The sequence below is a fragment of the Lepidochelys kempii genome, chromosome 4, assembly GCF_965140265.1.
Source record: "Lepidochelys kempii isolate rLepKem1 chromosome 4, rLepKem1.hap2, whole genome shotgun sequence".
Classification (NCBI taxonomy): Eukaryota; Metazoa; Chordata; order Testudines; family Cheloniidae; genus Lepidochelys; species Lepidochelys kempii.
Genome location: NC_133259.1, coordinates 110,893,663 through 110,913,478, shown reverse-complemented (window position 1 = coordinate 110,913,478; position 19,816 = coordinate 110,893,663). Strand labels below are relative to the sequence as shown.

At 44.4% G+C, this 19,816-nt stretch overlaps 1 protein-coding gene across 8 annotated transcripts in view; it reads right to left on the bottom strand.

The window, feature by feature from the left end:
* Positions 1-18,939, bottom strand: part of TAPT1 (transmembrane anterior posterior transformation 1) — a 97,297-nt gene extending 78,358 nt beyond the window's left edge. For 2 of the 8 annotated variants that reach the window (XM_073342448.1, XM_073342449.1), the window contains exons 1-2: positions 18,651-18,939; positions 181-283 (exon numbers count right to left, since the gene is read on the bottom strand). In XM_073342448.1, the coding sequence (XP_073198549.1) occupies positions 181-283; positions 18,651-18,875 (328 nt within the window). In that variant the 5' untranslated portion in view covers positions 18,876-18,939. Of the gene's footprint in view, positions 1-180; positions 284-1,292; positions 1,809-1,835; positions 1,887-18,650 lie in introns of those variants that run through there. The other 6 variants (XM_073342450.1, XM_073342451.1, XM_073342453.1 and 3 more) reach the window with 5 other exon arrangements.
* Between the last annotated feature and the right edge of the window lie 877 nt (positions 18,940-19,816).

Below are 19,816 nucleotides of genomic sequence, written 5' to 3'. Positions count from 1 at the left end.
TAACAGTCCTCCAGCAGTCGTCCCACAATACCCCATTCCCTGCAGCAGTGACCACTCTAGTCACAATTTATACTCCACTGCCAGGGGTTACAGAGACCAGAAGCCACCACCCCCTTTAAAATTCCCTGCATGTTTTTGAAGTGACTTTTCCTAATTGCCCACATTGGCAAGCATACCTACCAGCTTGCCATTGTTGTGTGCAACTGCCCAAACAACCATGCCAGCTCCACGCGCTAGAAGTTCTCCTGCCTGGACTAGACAGGAAGTATTGGATCTCCTGGGCCTGTGGGGACAAGAGACTGTGCAACAACAGCTAAGGACCAGCCGTACAAGCATAGACATCTAAGATCATATTGTATGAGGGATGCAGGCAAAAGGGTATGACAGGGATCAGCAGCACTGCCATATGAAAGTGAAGGGACTTTGCCAGGGAGCGCAAGGATAGATCTGGTGCTACACCGCAGACCTGCAGCTTCTACAAGGAACTGTATGTCATATTTGGCAGAGACCCTACCAGCACCCCAAAGACCATTATGGATACCTCGGAAGAGCTTGAGACTGAGACCACTTCCATGAACAATGAGGAGGAGGAAGATGCAGCAGAGGACTCCAGCCATGCCATGAGCCAGGACCTGTTTGAGACTCTGCCACAGTATACCCAGTCCCATCAGGTGAGCATGGATGAGCATGCATTTTCCTTACAAAGTTTAAATTTAAAGATGTTGCCAGTTATCAAGAGAAAGGTACAGACTTTTCATTGTTTTATTCATAAAAGAAGAGGCAGAGATTCAACAAGCAGAGGTAGAGTGGGCATCTGTTTTTCATTCCCCTGTTGGATTGTAGGGAGTGCGGGCTGGAGATGAGAAGGAAGCCTGTGCAGGATTCCGATTAAGTGTCCAGGTATGTCCTTTTTAGCCTCCTGAGAGATCTTGGGGAAAGTTTTATGGAGGTACTCTGCAATCCTCTCCTGAAATTTTCCAGGGACAGTTGCTTTATTTCCTCTATCATGGTAGGACACTTTCCCATGCTGCTCTGTGATAAGTTAGGCTATCACCATTGCAGTAAATGGGCTAGTGGCATATGGGCCCAAGCGGTTTCAGGACACCAGTAGCAGCTGTGTTCTCTGTGCCACTGTGACCCTCAGGAGTGAGATATCAGCTAAAATCACCACTACCTACAGAAAACAGTGCTAATATTCAGTACCATTACCCTACGCTCATATGCATGGAATAGGGACTGAAATTTTATAGTTTCATGCAACAGAAAATTCTCCGATGGTGGGCCATACCCACCATGGCTGGGACTGGAGAGTGGTAATGTACTGAGGTGGTCCAAAGCTGAAACATCAATAAGCATTTGCTAGCTGAAGTATTTATAGGAATATGGAAAGGGAGTTTTGAAACTAATCTCTCTCTTTTTTTTCTGACTCTAAATCCAATGGTACGTCTTCTTTATCAGCAGCTTCTGGTGTGGCAGCCTTAAGGGTGCCCCTCCATGCCTGCAGAACACCTGACCCTGATGTGGAGAGAGAAGAGGATTAAAGAGGATACGGTCTGTGGGATCCTGCAAGCTAGTGCCACAAACAAAGGGCCTGGAGGCCCAATATGACCAACAGCATGGAGAAAGACCGAGAAGACTGGTGAAAGGCTCAGCATTCCAGAAGGAAATGCAACAGGAAATAATGTGTCTTCTCAAGCAACAAACTGTAGATCCTGGTTGACCTACAGGTCCAAAAATCCCAGACTTCCCACCCATTGCAAATCTTTGAGATCTCCATGCTTACTGCTCCCTATACCCTACAACATACTACATTGTATCACAGGTCGCATCCTTACCCTACCACTCCACGCCAGGGGACAGCAAGGAAAACCACAGCTTCACCTACCCTGACATGGAAAAAAAAAAAAAACAGTTTGTGTACTTGTAGCCAAAGACTAAATCCTAATTTTAAAGATTCACTCTGTTAATTTAAATAAAATAAAATTATATTTACAATAAATGGTATTATATTGCCTTTTTTTTTTTGCACAGTTTTTCCAACTCAATAAAGTTCTGTTTTTGGAGAATGAAGTTATCTTTATTAGTTCACAACTAGTATTTCAGAATGCATAACAGTAACCAAAGCAAAGAGCATTTGTAAACGCACAACAAGCACCACATAATTCTTGGTTCAGGAAAACACCCAGTCAGTTATAAATGTAAAGCAAGCACTACACGATTTTTAGCAGCACTGGAACCTCCAGGACCAGAAAACACTACTGTGGATGACCGTTAGAATGCTCTTTCAAAGTCTCCCTCACCTGGATAGCTCCACACTGAGATCTTGTAATGGCTCTTGTGTCTGGCTGTTCAAATTAAACAGACAGCCGCTCTACCTCTGCCCTCAACTTGGCAACAGCTTTTCTCCCTTTGCCTCATAAATATTATGAGGGCACAACATATAGCTATAACCATGGAGTTATTTTTCTCACTGAGATCCAATCCAGTGAATAAATACCACAAGCATCCTTTCAACCTACAAAAAGCATGTTCAATAAGTTGTTCTGAACCTGCTGAGCTGATAGTTGAATCTTTCCTTGGTGCCATCGAGGTGGCAAGTACATAGATAAGAAAGATTTTGAGCTGCTCTATTCTGTTTCCTAAGCACAGCACTGAAACCACTGACTTGCCACCATTAATTGAAAAATAAGAGAAGAACTAAAATAAAATTAACTAGGTTGTTAAGAAATAGAGTGACAAGAGCAGACCTTAGCATTAGGATGCATAAATTAACAGTTGGATACAGATTAAAAGGGATGAGGTAATTGTTTATAGTTTAATAGTTTTGGTAAACTGGTGTGTGTAAAACGTTGGCACACAGCCAAGAAGAGTGAAATAGCAGTTTTTGGGTTTGCCTATGGTTAGTATTGTTGTTGTTGTTTTGTTTTGTTTTTTTAAACGGGGAGAGGTTCCAGACGTGGCTTTATTGCTCTACCATGATGAAAATGCCAAATTTACCAAATCACAGGGATTTCACTCCCACCACTTTTCCTTTCATTCTCACTGGGCCACTCTGGCTAGCCCAGGAGTCAAGTCACTCTTCCCGAGCAGGGGGCAGTACTGAAGCACGTTGTCAGGGCTGCTGGAAGCCGGTTACATGTTGGCTCTCTCCCTCTGCAGCCGGAAGTTGTATGCTCGTGAGACTGTGTTCCAGGCCTTCATGTACTGATCCATACACATGGCAATACACTTCTGCCTCCGAGTTATCCGGCGAGTTCCCCGGCTTCCCGAGGCAGACAAATGAGACTTGGGCCAAGTAAATGTCACTCCAACACTGCAGGGTGAGGTCAGTCAGGCATACTGCCCCAAAACTAGGTGAGGGTCACCAGACCATAAAAGTAAACAGACTATAATACTAAGACTTGTTACGTAACAGCTTTGATTGAAGGTTAGATTTAGTAGCTGTGATTGGACTATAAGTACAGACCAATCAGAAAGGGTCTAAATTTGATTGGAAGATAAGGAAGGGGTGAAAAAATAACCAATCAGAACAGGCCAAAATATGTATATAAGGCAGACAGTCAGCAGCCAAAGCGTGTGGTTCTCAGTCAGTCGAAAGGTCAGGAGCAGCGAGTAGCAGCACCTGGGACAGAGCAGAAGGACCTTGACAGAGCAGAGGAAGAGACACCTACAGAGAATAAGCATGCTAGCTATAGTGTAAATGTAGAATAAAAATAGTATTAATAAGTATATGCGTGTATGTTTCGGTTAATAAAGATGTGTGTTTGTGTTATGAATGTTACACTGTTCTATATGTATAAAGTTTAAGGGCTTGTCTACACTACTGCTTAAGTTGATGTAACTTACGTTGCTCAGGGGTGTGAAAAACCCACTCCCATGTGAGACATAAGTTACATCGACTTAAAGAGCTGTCCAGATGCATTCCTGTCGACACAGCTTCTGTCTCTCAATGAGGTGGAGTAATTATGCTGACGAGAGAGCGCTCTCCCATCGGCACAGCGCATCTACACCAGGCACTACAGTGGCACAGCTGATGTAATGCAGTAGTGTAGACTTGCCTTAAATATAAGATTGCTGTCAGCGACTGATCACCACATGCATAATACAGTCACTTAGTATTGCTTTAACTATATGTTATGGTTCAGGTACTTTTAACCTGTACCCAAGGATTGTGCTAATGGATTTTTGTTTTGATTTATGTTTAGATTAATTGGATCAGGGAAAATGTGTTAAATAAAGAAAATACTTTGTTTTGGAAAGTGTACAGCCTGGATGTCAATTCTTTGAGTGGAGGGCTATATCAGTGTCCTCCCACAGGTAAACAGATCTAGTCTGTTCTGAGGAGTTTCCTGAAGGATATAGGGAGATCCTTGGTAAATCTTGGCAATTTCACTAGGGCAGCCCCCTTCTTTCACCTTGCAGGAACAGATTAATAAGTCAGCATCTGGGGACCCTGAAAGTAACCAACAGAAGGGCTACTCTGGAATCCCTGAGTCTGTTCTTGAGGTAAATGCACAGCTTCATAAGCCAGCAGCAAGGGGTAGACTAGGTGCCCCCAGAATAGCTATTGGCATTTCAATATCATCACTGGTAATCTGTTGGTCAGGAAAGAACATCCCTGCTTGCAGCTTTCTGAAGAATCCTATGCTCTTAAAGATGCAAGAGCCAGGCACCTTCCCTGACTAACCCACACGGATATCAGTGAAGTGTTCCCGGTGATCCAGCAATGCTTGCATAACCATAGAAAAGTAGCCCTTTCTGTTGATGTACTTGGTGGCAAGGTGGGTTGGGGCCAAAATACGGATATGCATTCCCTACTGCACTTTGGGAACCCCACTGCTAAAAATCCTCCACCAGAGTTAGTCCTGCATAGCAGGAGATGATTAATGGTGCTATACGCTTGCATGACAACAGCCCCCCAATGTGGATTTTTCTACTCCAAAATGATTTCCAACTGATGCATAGCAATCCAGCACTGCAAGCTTCCAGAGTGTGATCACCAGTCGCTTCTCCACTATCAGTGCAGTTCTCATTCTGGTGTCCCTGCACTAGAGAACTAAGTTGAGCTTGGCACACAGAGCCAGGAATGTGGCTTTCATGTTCCAAAGTTCTGCAGCCACCGCTCATCATCCCAAACTTGCATTATGATGCAATCCCACCAGTCAATGCTCATTTCTCAGGCTCCATCATCTGCAATTGCTCTGTAAACACCAACAACCCTGAATTCTTTTTCATATGTCCCTTAGAAAATTGTTGTCTAAGAAATCATCGTGTCCCCTATTGCTGCAGTATTTCCAGAGGATCTGCAAATACAGGAAAATTGTGTCCTGCATTTGCAACATTTATGAGAATAGTGCATAGCCTTGCAGGCTTTATACATCTGTCAGAGATAGCAGACATCAAAAAGGTGAGAAAATTATGGGACATGGATGGAGACAGTCGCATGCTGGGAACTTGACTTGTGGCTCCCAGAAATACCTGGGTAAGTCATTTCTATTTCATAACATTGTAAAAAATTCCCAAATTTTAAGCCTAACCAGATGGTGGCACGTAGCACACTGGGATACCTTCCTGTGGTGTACCACACTTTGCATAACACAAGCACTCCTGGGGAGCATGCACAGTGCTGGCCCATGCAGCCAAGTATGCATGCAATTGTGCAATATACAAACTTCACTGGCTGTGCACCACAGTAATTTGCATTGACCAAAATTTGTAGTGTAGATACAGGCCCAGCATTAAATGGAGCACTTCCTTTACAAGCATTATTCCAGTATTTCCCAAATTTTTCACACTGAGCATCAGGAAAATGAAACCAATTGAAGCCCCATCCCTGCCCCTGCAACCCTGCCATGTGTGCATACAGCCTACACATCTTAATTTGTACACCGTCCACCTCATTGCTCTACTTTACTAAATAAAAGCGTAGATAATGATACTTCTCCTTTCTTATTTGGTCTGAAGAGAGGTGAAAGAGTTAACAATGCTGACATTTAAGGTATCACCACTGGCACCTGAGTTAGCACCCACTGAAATAAAAGGGGCAATTCACACGAAAGAGCTATTGTTTCTGGCTCTCTACAAACTCAGGGCAGGTCTACACTTAAAACGCTACACCACTGCAGCTGCGCCACTGTAGCGCTTCAGTGAAAATTCTACTATCTGATAGATTAACTACACCGACAGAAGAAACTCTCCTATCTCAGATAGAGGCAGTAGCTATGTTGATGGGAGAAGCCCTTCCATCTATCTATAACAGGGGGGTTAGGTCAGTATAACTGTGTCGCTCAGGGATGTGGATTTTTACACCCGAGTGACATAGTTATAGAGAAAAGGAGTACTTGTGGCACCTTAGAGACTAACCAATTTATCTGAGCATGAGCTTTCGTGAGCGCTCATGCTCAAATAAATTGGTTAGTCTCTAAGGTGCCACAAGTACTCCTTTTCTTTTTGCGAATACAGACTAACACGGCTGTTACTCTGAAATAGTTTTAGAGATGTAAGTTTATAGTGTAAACGTGGCCTCGGGTACTGGTTATAAACTTCATACTCTGAAGGTTTTCTTTGCAACAATAACAGCTACACTTTTTTTTAAACAAAAGCTGACACTTTGGTGAAGAATAGAGAGGTCTGTCTATGCCCTCCAATGGCTTGTCCTTCACACTGGCCAAGTGAGGCCTGGTATATGCTTAAAATTTAGGCTGACCCAGCTAGAGTGTGAAAAATCCACACTCCTGAGAGCTGTAGTTATGCCGAACTATTCCCTGGTGTAGACGCAGCTAGGTCAATGGAAGGATATTTCCATTGACCCAGCTACTCTCGCTTCAAGAGATGGCATTCCTACACCGACAGAAAAACCCCTTCCATTGCTGTAGGCTGTGTCTACATTATGGGACTATGCCAGTAGCGCTATGGCACCATAGCTATACTGCTATAGTCATTATAGCATATACATGGCCTGAGACATGCCCCACAAGTTGGGAAACATTGCATGAATCAATCCTCATGTCGGAGGTAGAAAATTAAGACCACCACTTAAACAGCGAAACAGAGGTTAAATCACTTGTCCAAGATCACAAAAACAAGTCAAGGGCAGGGTGTTTAAGAACTCCAGGTTCTGTGCTCTGACAACTAGGCCACACCGCTACGAACATCAAACTGTACTTGTTTCCACAGTTTGGGAAAGAGTTTTTAAACAAGTGTTTGATAGGAATTAAAACAATACAATTCAACCCACAAAATTAAATCTTAGGCTAATCAGATCATTTTCTATATTACTAATACCAATTCTCTATATTTCAACGGTGATAACCACTATCTTGCTATTTGTACCTACAAATCATGGCAGTGGTAACATCAATGTGACAACTACTCTCAGGATGGAATGTTCCCTTTAGCTTAAACCTGTAATGGAATGGAACACCATCTAAAAACAAAGAACAGCAAAAGCCATTGTTCCAAATGAACACTTTTTCAGTGGCTTCAATTTCATCTTTATTACAGGATGGAGAAAAAAGAAAATCTGCCCCCATTCTTTCAATGCAGGGATTCAAATATTTAAGGTTTCCTGTTCTTTTGGGTTGTTTGTTTGGTGAGTTAACTGATCAGTGGAACATTAGACTCAAAAAAATTTTTTTTTAAAATCTCATTTGTCTCTGGAAATATTGTACCTACTATTGCTACAAGCAACTCCTTAAATTCCTGAAGTTGAAAGATTAGAGAAAAAGATTTATCAGGGAGATTAAGGGGAAAGTGTAGCACATGAAATTAATCACATTTTTTCCTCAACTTGACTAACTTTCAAGCGGACATTCTCCCTTTCAGCAATTTGCTTTTAATTTTCTCTCTCCACAACTCTCACCATCCCTAAAAATCTGCTTTTGGGTCCCCAAACCTGTGATTCTTTTGGGAACTGAGAGGGGGATCCACATCTTCTGGTGCTCTCATCCCAACCTCATATACAAAGTTTCTGAGCAGAACACTGAAGGAAGATGGGCTTTTATAAGACCACACCTTCCTTTAGTGCTCCATTATGGAGCCTAATAAGAATATAGGACTGGAGTCAAGTCCTATATTGCCAGCAACCCCCATCATATAATCACACTGATAAATTTATCAAGCTCCATCTTAAAACTAGTTAGACTGTTTGTTCCCACTACTCCTGTTGGAAGGCTATTCCAGAGCCCCTGATGGTTAGACACTTTGTAACTTCCAGCCTAAGAATGTTCCACTTCATGGCCACCCCAGTTCTGCCCCACACATCTGCATCAATTGCAGTCTGGATTGGACAGCAGTATCTTCAGAGTTTGGCCTACTAAACTGGGGATTTAGCTCCATCCCCGAAGAGTTCATCTATCAATAAGGTCAGTAACTGATGATTCGAGATCAGGGAATAACTTGAGAAATGGTGCTCTCACTCAGGGCTTTATATAGCCACTGATCGGTCAAAGTACTGAGGACAGTCAGAGATGAAGTCCCAGCTCAGTAAATCCAATTGCACAGTGGGAATCTCATAACTGAAAAGAACATTTATGGAGGCATCATTAAAAATGTGCAATCCTGGCAAATAAGCAAATTTAAAGACCTGTTTTTAAATGTGACAGCCTATGTTTTCTGTGCTACCATCCAGAGAAGCTAATAAGCAAGGTCACTAGTAAAAAATATTTGATGCTACCAGTTGTTGACCTGGGTTGGAATGCTTGAACCTTGGCAAAGACGACATTGGAAAAGCTGCAGAGTTGACTTCCTCAGTCTCTAAAAGATGAAGTCAGGGATTCTTCAGACTAGGAGCTTCTCCTCCCATCTGCAGGAATATGTTATGTGTAAACTCAGCCAGCCCAAGAGAAGAAGAGAGACAACCCTGTCAAGGTTGAGGCACTTTGATAGGCCATCAAGAATTGATTTATCCTATTCTATACCAGTTACTGTCAACAGATACTAAGGCTAGAAGAGAACTCTGTAATAATCTAGTCTGACCTTCTGCATAACACAGGCCATAGAGGACTTCCCTTTCTTTGTCAGGTAAATATCGTACAGATGCTTTAGACACCCTAACAAGATATATAGTTTGATCCACAGAAACATCAGACTATGCTATTCCTTCCTGAACTCCCGTAATGTAATCTCACCATGATTGGTAAAAATGAAATTGAGAACATTAAGATTCAGAATAAAAACAACAATATATAACTATTATGGTCTAACTGAAATTCCAATAATACTGGAATCATTGCATAGGGACTCAAATAACTGAAAACTTCCTACTGCAAAAAAGGAACGTTACTTGCCCTTTCATTTTGTTTCGCTTAAAATACCATCAATAGGATTCTCATTCCTGGGTCTTAGCCTTTTTAAGATGAAAAGGCTATTACACTCAGCTTTTGTATTTTTTAACCCATGGAGGGGTGCAGTAAACGATGAGTTACATGAACTACTGGTTATCATTAAGACAAAGATTTTGTCACAGATATTTTTAGAAAACAACATGGACAGGTCACGGGCAATAAAGAAAAATTCACGGAAGCCTGTGACCTGAAAAATATCTTTCTTTTTACTAAAAACATCACTGACAAAATGAGGAGCCGCTGGGCAGCTGTGGGGGCTGGCTGGGAGTTCCAAGGACCCCCCACCAGGTATTGGGTTCGGAGGTCCTGGGGCCCCCTCAGCCAGCTCAGAGCTGGGGTACCCCTCCACCCAAGGCAGCTGGGAACTAGAGGGTACTCCCAGTGGCAGCCAGGAGCTGTGGGGTACCCCCTGTACCAGCGACTCAGGGCCTGGGGGGCCCACTGCCAGAAGTGGTGGGGGTGCCCCACAGCTCTCAGCCACCACAGATAGCAGCAGGACCCTACAGCTCCCGGCTGCTGAAGTCACTGAGATCTTTGAAAGTCACAGCCCTGGTCTACACTAGGACTTTAGGTCGAATTTAGCAGCGTTAAATCGATGTAAACCTGCACCCGTCCACACAATGAAGCCCTTTATTTCAACTTAAAGGGCTCTTAAAATCGATTTCCTTACTCCACCCCTGACAAGTGGATTAGAGCTTAAATCGACCTTGCCGGCTCGAATTTGGGGTACTGTGGACACAATTCGATGGTATTGGCCTCCAGGAGCTATCCCAGAGTGCTCCATTGTGACCGCTCTGGACAGCACTCTCAACTCAGATGCACTGGCCAGGTAGACAGGAAAAGAACCGCGAACTTTTGAATCTCATTTCCTGTTTGGCCAGCGTGGCAAGCTGCAGGTGATCATGCAGAGCTCATCAGCACAGGTGACCATGATGGAGTCCCAGAATCGCAAAAGAGCTCCAGCATGGACCGAACGGGAGGTACGGGATCTGATCACTGTTTGGGGAGAGGAATCCGTGCTATCAGAACTCCGTTCCAGTTTTTGAAATGCCAAAACCTTTGTCAAAATCTTCCAGGGCACGAAGGACAGAGGCCATAACAGGGACCCGAAGCAGTGCCGCGTGAAACTTAAGGAGCTGAGGCAAGCCTACCAGAAAACCAGAGAGGCGAACGGCCGCTCCGGGTCAGAGCCCCAAACATGCCGCTTCTATGATGAGCTGCATGCCATTTTAGGGGGTTCAGCCACCACTACCCCAGCCATGTTGTTTGACTTCTTCAATGGAGATGGAGGCAATACGGAAGCAGGTTTTGGGGACGAAGAAGATGATGAGGAGGAGGAGGTTGTAGATAGCTCACAGCAAGCAAGCACAGAAACCGGTTTTCCCGACAGCCAGGAACTGTTTCTCACCCTGGACCTGGAGCCAGTACCCCCCGAACCCACCCAAGGCTGCCTCCTGGACCCAGCAGGCGGAGAAGGGACCTCTGGTGAGTGTACCTTTTAAAATACTATACATGGTTTAAAAGCAAGCATGTGAAAGGATTACTTTGCCCTGGCATTCGCGGTTCTCCTAGATGTACTCCTAAAGCCTTTGCAAAAGGTTTCTGGGGAGGGCAGCCTTATTGCGTCCTTCATGGTAGGACACTTTAACACTCCAGGCCAGTAACACGTACTCGGGAATCATTGTAGAACACAGCATTGCAGTGTATGTTTGCTGGCATTCAAACAACATCCGTTCTTTATCTCTCTGTGTTATCCTCAGGAGAGTGAGATATAATTCATGGTCACCTGGTTGAAATAGAGTGCTTTTCTTCAGAGGACACTCAGAGGAGCCCATTCCTGCTGGGCTGTTTGCCTGTGGCTAAACAGAAATGTTCCCCGCTGCTAGCCACAGGGAGGGGGGAAGGTTGAGGGGGTAGCCACGCGGTGGGGGGAGGCAAAATGCGACCTTGTAACAAAAGCACATGTGCTATGTATGTAATGTTAACAGCAAGGATTACCCTGAAAGAGTGTAGCCACTGTTTTATAAAATGTGTCTTTTTAAATACCGCTGTCCCTTTTTTTTTCCTCCACCAGCTGCATGTGTTTCAATGATCACAGGATCTTCTCCTTCCCAGAGGCTAGTGAAGCTTAGAAAGAAAAAAAAACTGCACTCGCGATGAAATGTTCTCCGAGCTCATGCTGTCCTCCCACACTGACAGAGCACAGACGAATGCGTGGAGGGAAATAACGTCAGAGTGCAGGAAAGCACAAAATGACCAGGAGGAGAGGTGGCGGGCTGAAGAGAGGGCTGAAGCTCACATGTGGCGGCAGCATGATGAGAGGAGGCAGGATTCAATGCTGAGGCTGCTGGAGGACCAAACCAGTATGCTCCAGTGTATGGTTGAGCTGCAGCAAAGGCAGCTGGAGCACAGACTGCCACTGCAGCCCCTGTGTAACCAACCGCCCTCCTCCCCAAGTTCCATAGCCTCCACACCCAGACGCCCAAGAACGCGTCTGCGGTGGGGGGGCCTCCGGCCAACCAGCCACTCCACCACAGAGGATTGCCCAAAAAAAAGAAGGCTGTCATTCAATAAATTTTAAAGTTGTAAACTTTTAAAGTGCTGTGCTTAAAGTGCTGTGTGGCATTTTCCTTCCCTCCTCCACCACCCCTCCTGGGCTACCTTGGTAGTCATCCCCCTATTTGTGTGATGAATGAATAAAGAATGCATGAATGTGAAGCAACAATGACTTTATTGCCTCTGCAAGCGGTGATTGAAGGGAGGAGGGGCGGGTGGTTAGCTTACAGGGAAGTAGAGTGAACCAAGGGGCGGGGGGTTTCATCAAGGAGAAACAAACAGAACTTTCACACCATAGCCTGGCCAGTCATGAAACTGGTTTTCAAAGCTTCTATGATGTGTACCGCGCCCTCCTGTGCTCTTCTAACCGCCCTGGTGTCTGGCTGCGCGTAACCAGCAGCCAGGCGATTTGCCTCAACCTCCCACCCCGCCATAAACGTCTCCCCCTTACTCTCACAGATATTGTGGAGCACACAGCAAGCAGTAATAACATTGCGAATATTGGTTTCGCTGAGGTCTAAGCGAGTCAGTAAACTGCGCCAGCGTGCCTTTAAACGTCCAAATGCACATTCTACCACCATTCTGCTCTTGCTCAGCCTGTAGTTGAACAGCTCCTGACTACTGTCCAGGCTGCCTGTGTACGGCTTCATGAGCCATGGCATTAAGGGGTAGGCTGGGTCCCCAAGGATACATATAGGCATTTCAACATCCCCAACAGTTATTTTCTGGTCTGGGAATAAAGTCCCTTCCTGCAGCTTTTGAAACAGACCAGAGTTCCTGAAGATGCGAGCGTCATGCACCTTTCCTGGCCATCCCACGTTGATGTTGGTGAAACGTCCCTTGTGATCCACCAGAGCTTGCAGCACTATTGAAAAGTACCCCTTGCAGTTTATGTACTCGCCGGCTTGGTGCTCCGGTGCCAAGATAGGGATATGGGTTCCGTCTATGGCCCCACCACAGTTAGGGAATCCCATTGCAGCAAAGCCATCCACTATGACCTGCACATTTCCCAGGGTCACTACCCTTGATATCAGCAGATCTTTGATTGCGTGGGTTACTTGCATCACAGCAGCCCCCACAGTAGATTTGCCCACTCCAAATTGATTCCCGACTGACCGGTAGCTGTCTGGCGTTGCAAGCTTCCACAGGGCTATCGCCACTCGCTTCTCAACTGTGAGGGCTGCTCTCATCTTGGTATTCATGCGCCTCAGGGCAGGGGAAAGCAAGTCACAAAGTTCCATGAAAGTGCCCTTACGCATGCGAAAGTTTCGCAGCCACTGGGAATCGTCCAAGACCTGCAACACTATGCGGTCCCACCAGTCTGTGCTTGTTTCCCGAGCCCAGAATCGGCGTTCCACGGCATGAACCTGCCCCATTAGCACCATGATGCATGCATTGGCAGGACCCATGCTTTCAGAGAAATCTGTGTCCATGTCCTGATCACTCACGTGACCGCGCTGATGTCGCCTCCTCGCCCGTTATCGCTTTGCCAGGTTCCGGTGCTGCATATACTGCTGGATAATGCGTGTGGTGTTGAATGTGCTCCTAATTGCCAAAGTGAGCTGAGCGGCCTCCATGCTTGCCTTGGTATGGCATCCGCACAGAAAAAAGGCGCGGAACGATTGTCTGCCGTTGCTCTGATGGAGGGAGGGGCGACTGACGACACGGCTTACAGGGTTGGCTTCAGGGAGCTAAAATCAACAAAGGGGGTGTCTTTACTTCAAGGAGTATTTCAGGCAGGACTTCACGGAGGGTTCCAATAAGAAATGGTGCACCTAAGTTATTGTTCTTATTGGAACAAGGAGGTTAGCCTGGCCTCTGACTGATACATGGCTAGATTTACCTCGCTGCACCTTCTCTGTGAGTGACTGCAGTGTGACCTAGAGGAATGAGTCCCCTAGACAGGGGAGGGGGGGAAGCAAATAAGAAATAGACCAGATTTGTTTTGCACTCGTTTTGATCCACTCCATCTATCTTTTACATCTTTGGCTGGCAGCAGACGGTGCAGAAGGACTGCATGCCATCCACATCTCATGGCTGCTCGGCAGAAGATGGTACAGTACGACTGCTAGCCATCCTCATCTCTTGCCTGCCTGGCAGAAGATGGTACAATACGACTGCTAGCAATCCGTATCACCTGCCTGCTCACCATAAGACGGTTCAATAGGACTGACTGCAGGACTAAAGAGAATGACCTGGTCAAGTCACTCTAAATTAAGTCCCTGCGCCCATGTCTGTCCAGGCGCTCCCAGCCGACGTGCCAGGAGCACCTCAGACATGACGATGACGGCTACCAGTCGTACTGTACCGTCTGCTGCCACAAGACAAGGGGTTGCTGCTACTGTGTAGGAAAGCCGTACCGCGTCTGCCAGCACCCAGGAGACATAGGGTGACGGTTACCTGAGCGGGCTCCATGCTTGTCGTGGTATGGCGTCTGCACAGGTAACTCAGGAAAAAAGGCGCAAAACGATTGTCTGCCCTTGCTTTCACGGAGAGAGGGAGGGAACGGGGGCCTGATGATATGTACCCAGAACCACCCGCGACAATGTTTTAGCCCCTTCAGGCATTGGGATCTCAACCCAGAATTCCAATGGGCAGCGGAGACTGCGGGAACTGTGGGATAGCTATCCACAGTGCAACGCTCCGGAAGTCGACTCTAGCCTCGGTACTGTGGAAGCACTCCGCCGAGTTAATGCACTTAGAGCATTTTCTGTGGGGACACACACACTCGAATATATAAAACCGATTTCTAAAAAACCGACTTCTATAAATTCGACCTTATTCCGTAGTGTAGACATACCCACAGATTCCGTAACTTCCATGACAAAAATCTTAGCCTTAGCTATCGTGCATCACTCCTGCAAAGTATGAGTCTCCTCATAACACTCTTTGCAGGAGGCAAATCTCCCAAAACAATGTAAATATAAGATAGAAATGTGCCTCAAAAATAACTGCAAAGCATTTTGCAAGGCAAAAAACCCCACTTCAACAAATACCCTCCAAACTGAGGGAAGATGGGCAGGTGAGTGGGAATCCTGCAAGGGTTAGTTTGAGAGAAGCAAAAAATACAAGCAAGCAATTTTCCTTCTCCAAAAGGTATCTATGCAGAATTCTCCCTCCCAGAAAGAAAGAAGCCTCAGGGATAGCGGAAGAGAAAATGAGAACAATAAGCAATGAGCGCAAGGTTCACAGTTAACAGGTAGGTTTATATATTTTAAAATATACATCACAAGGAGGACTAAGTCTTCTCAAAACTCAGTATCAAGAACAGCATACAAGACTGTAGAATGAGTGGGGAGGGCATGTAAAAATTTAGTCAACTGAAAATAACGGACATCCTAAAGCAAAACAAAACATCTTTTGGTAAACGGGCAGAAAAACTTCTAACTGCTTTTCAGATGTCCATGATAATGGAAACATCACTAAGGCAGGCTGGTGCGATAACCTTGGGCTCAGGCAGAGTGACATAGCTGTCTAGTTCAGACCATATAGGTCAAAGCAACATGAAATGCAATCAGATAGTCATGTAGACGTGGTCCTCTTTGTAACAGGTTTCAGAGTAACAGCCGTGTTAGTCTGTATTTGCAAAAAGTGAGCTGTAGCTCACGAAAGCTTATGCTCAAATAAATTGGTTAGTCTCTAAGGTGCCACAAGTACTCCTTTTCTCTTTGTAACAGTATTCCTCAATGAACTAGTGTGAACTGAAAAAAAGTACTTGGGTGGACTTTATGAGGGCTCTATTCTGCTCCAAATAGGACTCCAAGGATCTTTAACATTGAGCATTTCGAGAAGGGCCTCATCAAGATGGACAGGCATGTGGATGCAGGGAGTTGGCAGGATAATAGGCTTAAGGTGGAAATCTGACATCACCTTGGAAAGGAATCAAACTAGTCTACACCACCACTTTATCTTTGTTAAATCCGGTATACTGTGGATAAGAGACTGGGAGCCAAAGCTAACGTATTTTGAGAGCCAGAGGCATTGCCATCCAGAAAATAACCTTCTGTATAAAAAAACAAAAGTCATAGGAATGGAGAGGAGGTTCAAAAAGAACTTTCATCAGTGTTGTCAGGACCACATGTGCTTTTCTCATGATCCGAATGGTAACTACCAACCGTATGCCAGTTCTATCCTCATCCTGACTGCCCAAAATACATGTTACGTCCCTACTGCCATTTCCCAACCTGAGGCGAGAACTGAGAACCGGCAGCAGCAGAAGGGAAAACAAGGACTCAATGGACAAATCTAGACTGAAGAATTTGATATTCAAAGCATTAGCTCCCTCCAAATGTAAGAAGTTAAAACTGACTTTCTTTAAAGGACAAAGATACTGATTTACCTAAAGTAAACTGCAACATGTAGATACTCACATGATAAATATAATATAAACCACTAAGTATAAAAGGAGAAACCCATTTATAAAAATGTAAACATTACCTTATCTATGGCTCACTCTACACTCCCATTACATATAAATTGTTTTGTCATTTCCAAAATGTCAAGCTGCTACCTTCTCTTAACTTGAATCCATCTTAAACATACACTTATTTCACAATGCCCACAGAAGTGAATCAATATGACAATACAAGCTTCAGAAAAATCAGTTATTTCCTCTTGTGGCCTCCCCAGAACATCCTGTCTAGCTATCTTGCTTATAACGGAAGGAACTATTTTTAATTTTGGGAACTTGTACAATATTGAGCATACTGCTAGAGACAGGTATAAGTGAAGTTCTCTTAGTTATTATATCAAGATAAGTAAACATTAAGCAAAGACAGTTTATTGTATTTTTTCTAAATAAAGGTGTTTTTATTCTTAAAATCCATTATGAACTATTGGCTCTTATATACTTGAATTTAAATGTTAATCAAAACTAACGTTAAAAATATATGTTTTGTATTTTTTCTGCATAGGAAAATGTTTTATAAAGATACCTAAACATACTATTTACTCAACAACCTTTTGGGTACATTAGTATAAATCCTAAATATAACATTCCATTTCCATTTCACTATAAAAGAGTTTGTAATATTGTAATCAAGCTAAATCAGTAGAGTTGTAGTGATTTAATGTTAATGCAATTTCATCAATACCACAAAGGCACAATGATGCTATAAATCTTATGACATAATACAGTTGTCAGGAATGCAGTAGAATTTGAGGCTGATATAACACTAGTCAAGCTTAATGGAAATAATTCAGCTTTTACTAAACAGTTTAGAAAACAGAGTAATGATTTTAATTATTCTAATGTTTATTGTTATGTAAAGTTATGCTTAAATCCATAAAGCAGGAGATGAACAGACTCAAAGTTTGATTTCTTCTTCAAGCCTGTTTTCAAAAGCCATTTTTAGCAAGGTATTAAGTTAACAGTTCATATATATATCAATATTTGGAATCTTAAGAATTAAATCTGAACCACCAACACAAACTACACTAAATTAATTTTTTAAATTTTTATGATAAAAGCTTTATCTGTTTCTTCTAAACATGACACAATACAGGACTTGGAAACATCAGCAATTCCAGAGTAAGTCTTCATACAGTTGTAGCTTAATGGCAAAAATTGTTACATTTTCCTTACATTAAATGTAGCTAAACTGAAGAAGACAAGTATTAATAAAGCATAATTATATTTTTGGAGGCTTACACAATATACAATACTTATATTTTGTTCTACAGACTAAATACTGTGATTTCTCTATTTACAATATTCTGTATTAAGCAAATTCATTTATCAAAAACTGTTTATTCAGTAAGTGACAGAGAACACTGGACAAACACACCTGAACAGTAGAATAGACAAAACACAGTACCTGTCCAGATCTGAATCTCTGTTAGATTAGTTTGGAAAACAGTACACTATTTTGTGGAATAGTTTTCTTAGCTGAAGTTATAGCAATAAATTATCCCCTGACTTCTCCTAACATTGATTTATAATACTTATCAATTGCAGTTGATCTTTTTATCATTGTACCCATTACAATAAACTATATAGAAATGCCACTATTCCACTCTCCTTTATTGAACACTACTATAAATTTGAATGAAAGACTTAAACCACTTAGGTCTTTTTTTAAAGGTACGTCACTTACCAAACCAAAGTATAAGGAAAAAATAAGCAGATGTAATGACTAAGACGACATTGTTTACTAGTCCACAAAGTCATCTTACATCACTTAAGCTACCACAGATGCTACATACCACCCATATTTGAACTATGTTGCACAGTTTTTAAAGTCTCTGGCCAAAATTTTCAACCATGGGTGCCTAAAATGCTCTTAAAGCCATATGCAGAATTTAGAAGCTGAGGATTGACCAGACCACGTTCATTTAGTAGCCTAAAACCAAACGTAAGAGGCTGACTTTAGGCACCCACGTTTGAACACTTTTGGCCGCAGACTTTACACAGAGTGTTTGCTGAGTGCACCAGTGAGACACTTACTAGCTCAGCACTCACATGACCACCGTTCTGACAGCTCGGAACCAAACTCCCTCTCTGAAGGCTCCGCGTCAGAGCCTGCTGCTCTCGGGGTCCCGGGCTGCCGGGAAGGCTCCCCCAGTCCAGCCAGTTGGAAGGGACAGATGCACTCGCGGCCTCCCTGGGGACCCCCCTACTCAACACGCTCCTCACCCCCAGCCTCTCCCCTCGCTAACTTCAACCCCACCGGCCTCTCTCTCCGCCCTTCAGCCCCAGCCCCAACTCCTCCCTTCCCGGCGCCGAGCCCCAGCCGGGCCCCTGCCCCTCACCTGAGACGCTTTTCTTCTTCTTCCGCTCCCGGTCGCTCTCGTAGAAGCCCAGGGTTTCGGTTCGCTGCGGCGGTGGCGGCTGCCCCGAGCCGCCGACAGGCGGCCGGGACTCGCCGCTCGAACAGCTGCTTTTCCGCTCCCCCCTTCCCGCGTCCTGCTGCTGCTGCAGCTGCTCCGGGGCGCCGCCTCGCCTCCCGTCCCCGCTGCTGCCGGGAGCGGCGGCATCAGCGACGCCCGCCATGTTCGCCTCCAGCAGCGCAACAAACTCCACTACTCCGCGCCCCCAATGTGCGTCATCGCCATGCGCCGCACACGCACGATCCCGGCCGCCCCTCACGTCCCAGGGAGGGAGGAGAGAACTCCGGTCGCCATCTTGCTATAGGCAAAGATATTGTTAACCATTTACTTTCCACGAGCCTCCTACTGAACTAGAGCTAAAGTTTCTGCTCTCTCAGGCCTCACACAAATCTGTCCAGGGGCACAGCCAGACGTGAGGGGATCTGGGGCTCAGTCTACTCTAGATCCAGCTGTTTAGATGCTGTTAAGTCTGGGGAGAGGATTTAATACAGAACAGACCTAATAGGCCATTCTAGCCTGGTATCCTCTGCCCCCGCATAATCATCATCATCCGACCTTAATTATAATAAAAGAAATAATGTCATTAAGTACCACTCTGCTCCTCACTACAAAGGCATTCAGGTTGCTGTACCATAATATAAAATCAATGTAAAATAATAAAGCCAATTTAAAATAATTTGAATGATTAAACAACAACAGGTTCAAACAAATACAATGAAACAAATGGTTCAAATATAAGACAGAAAGGGCAGGGTAAACTATTAACTATAAAGCCAACAGTGTTTCTACTAAAATGCAGTGTGTTTTGGACTAGCTTGTAAACTCTTCAGGACAGGTCCTGTGTCAGTGCCTAATACAATGGGGAGCCAATCTCAGCTGAGTCCTGTAGCAAGACCTTCTGCAGTGAGACCTAAATTTTCCCTATCTGTAGGGCCCCACCAAATTCACGGCCATGAAAAACGTGTCACAGACCATGAAATCTGGTCTCCCCCCATCAAATCTGGTCTTTTTTGTGCTTTTACCCTATACTATACAGATTTCATGGGGAAGACTAGCATTTCTCAAATTGGGGGTCCTGACCTAAAAGG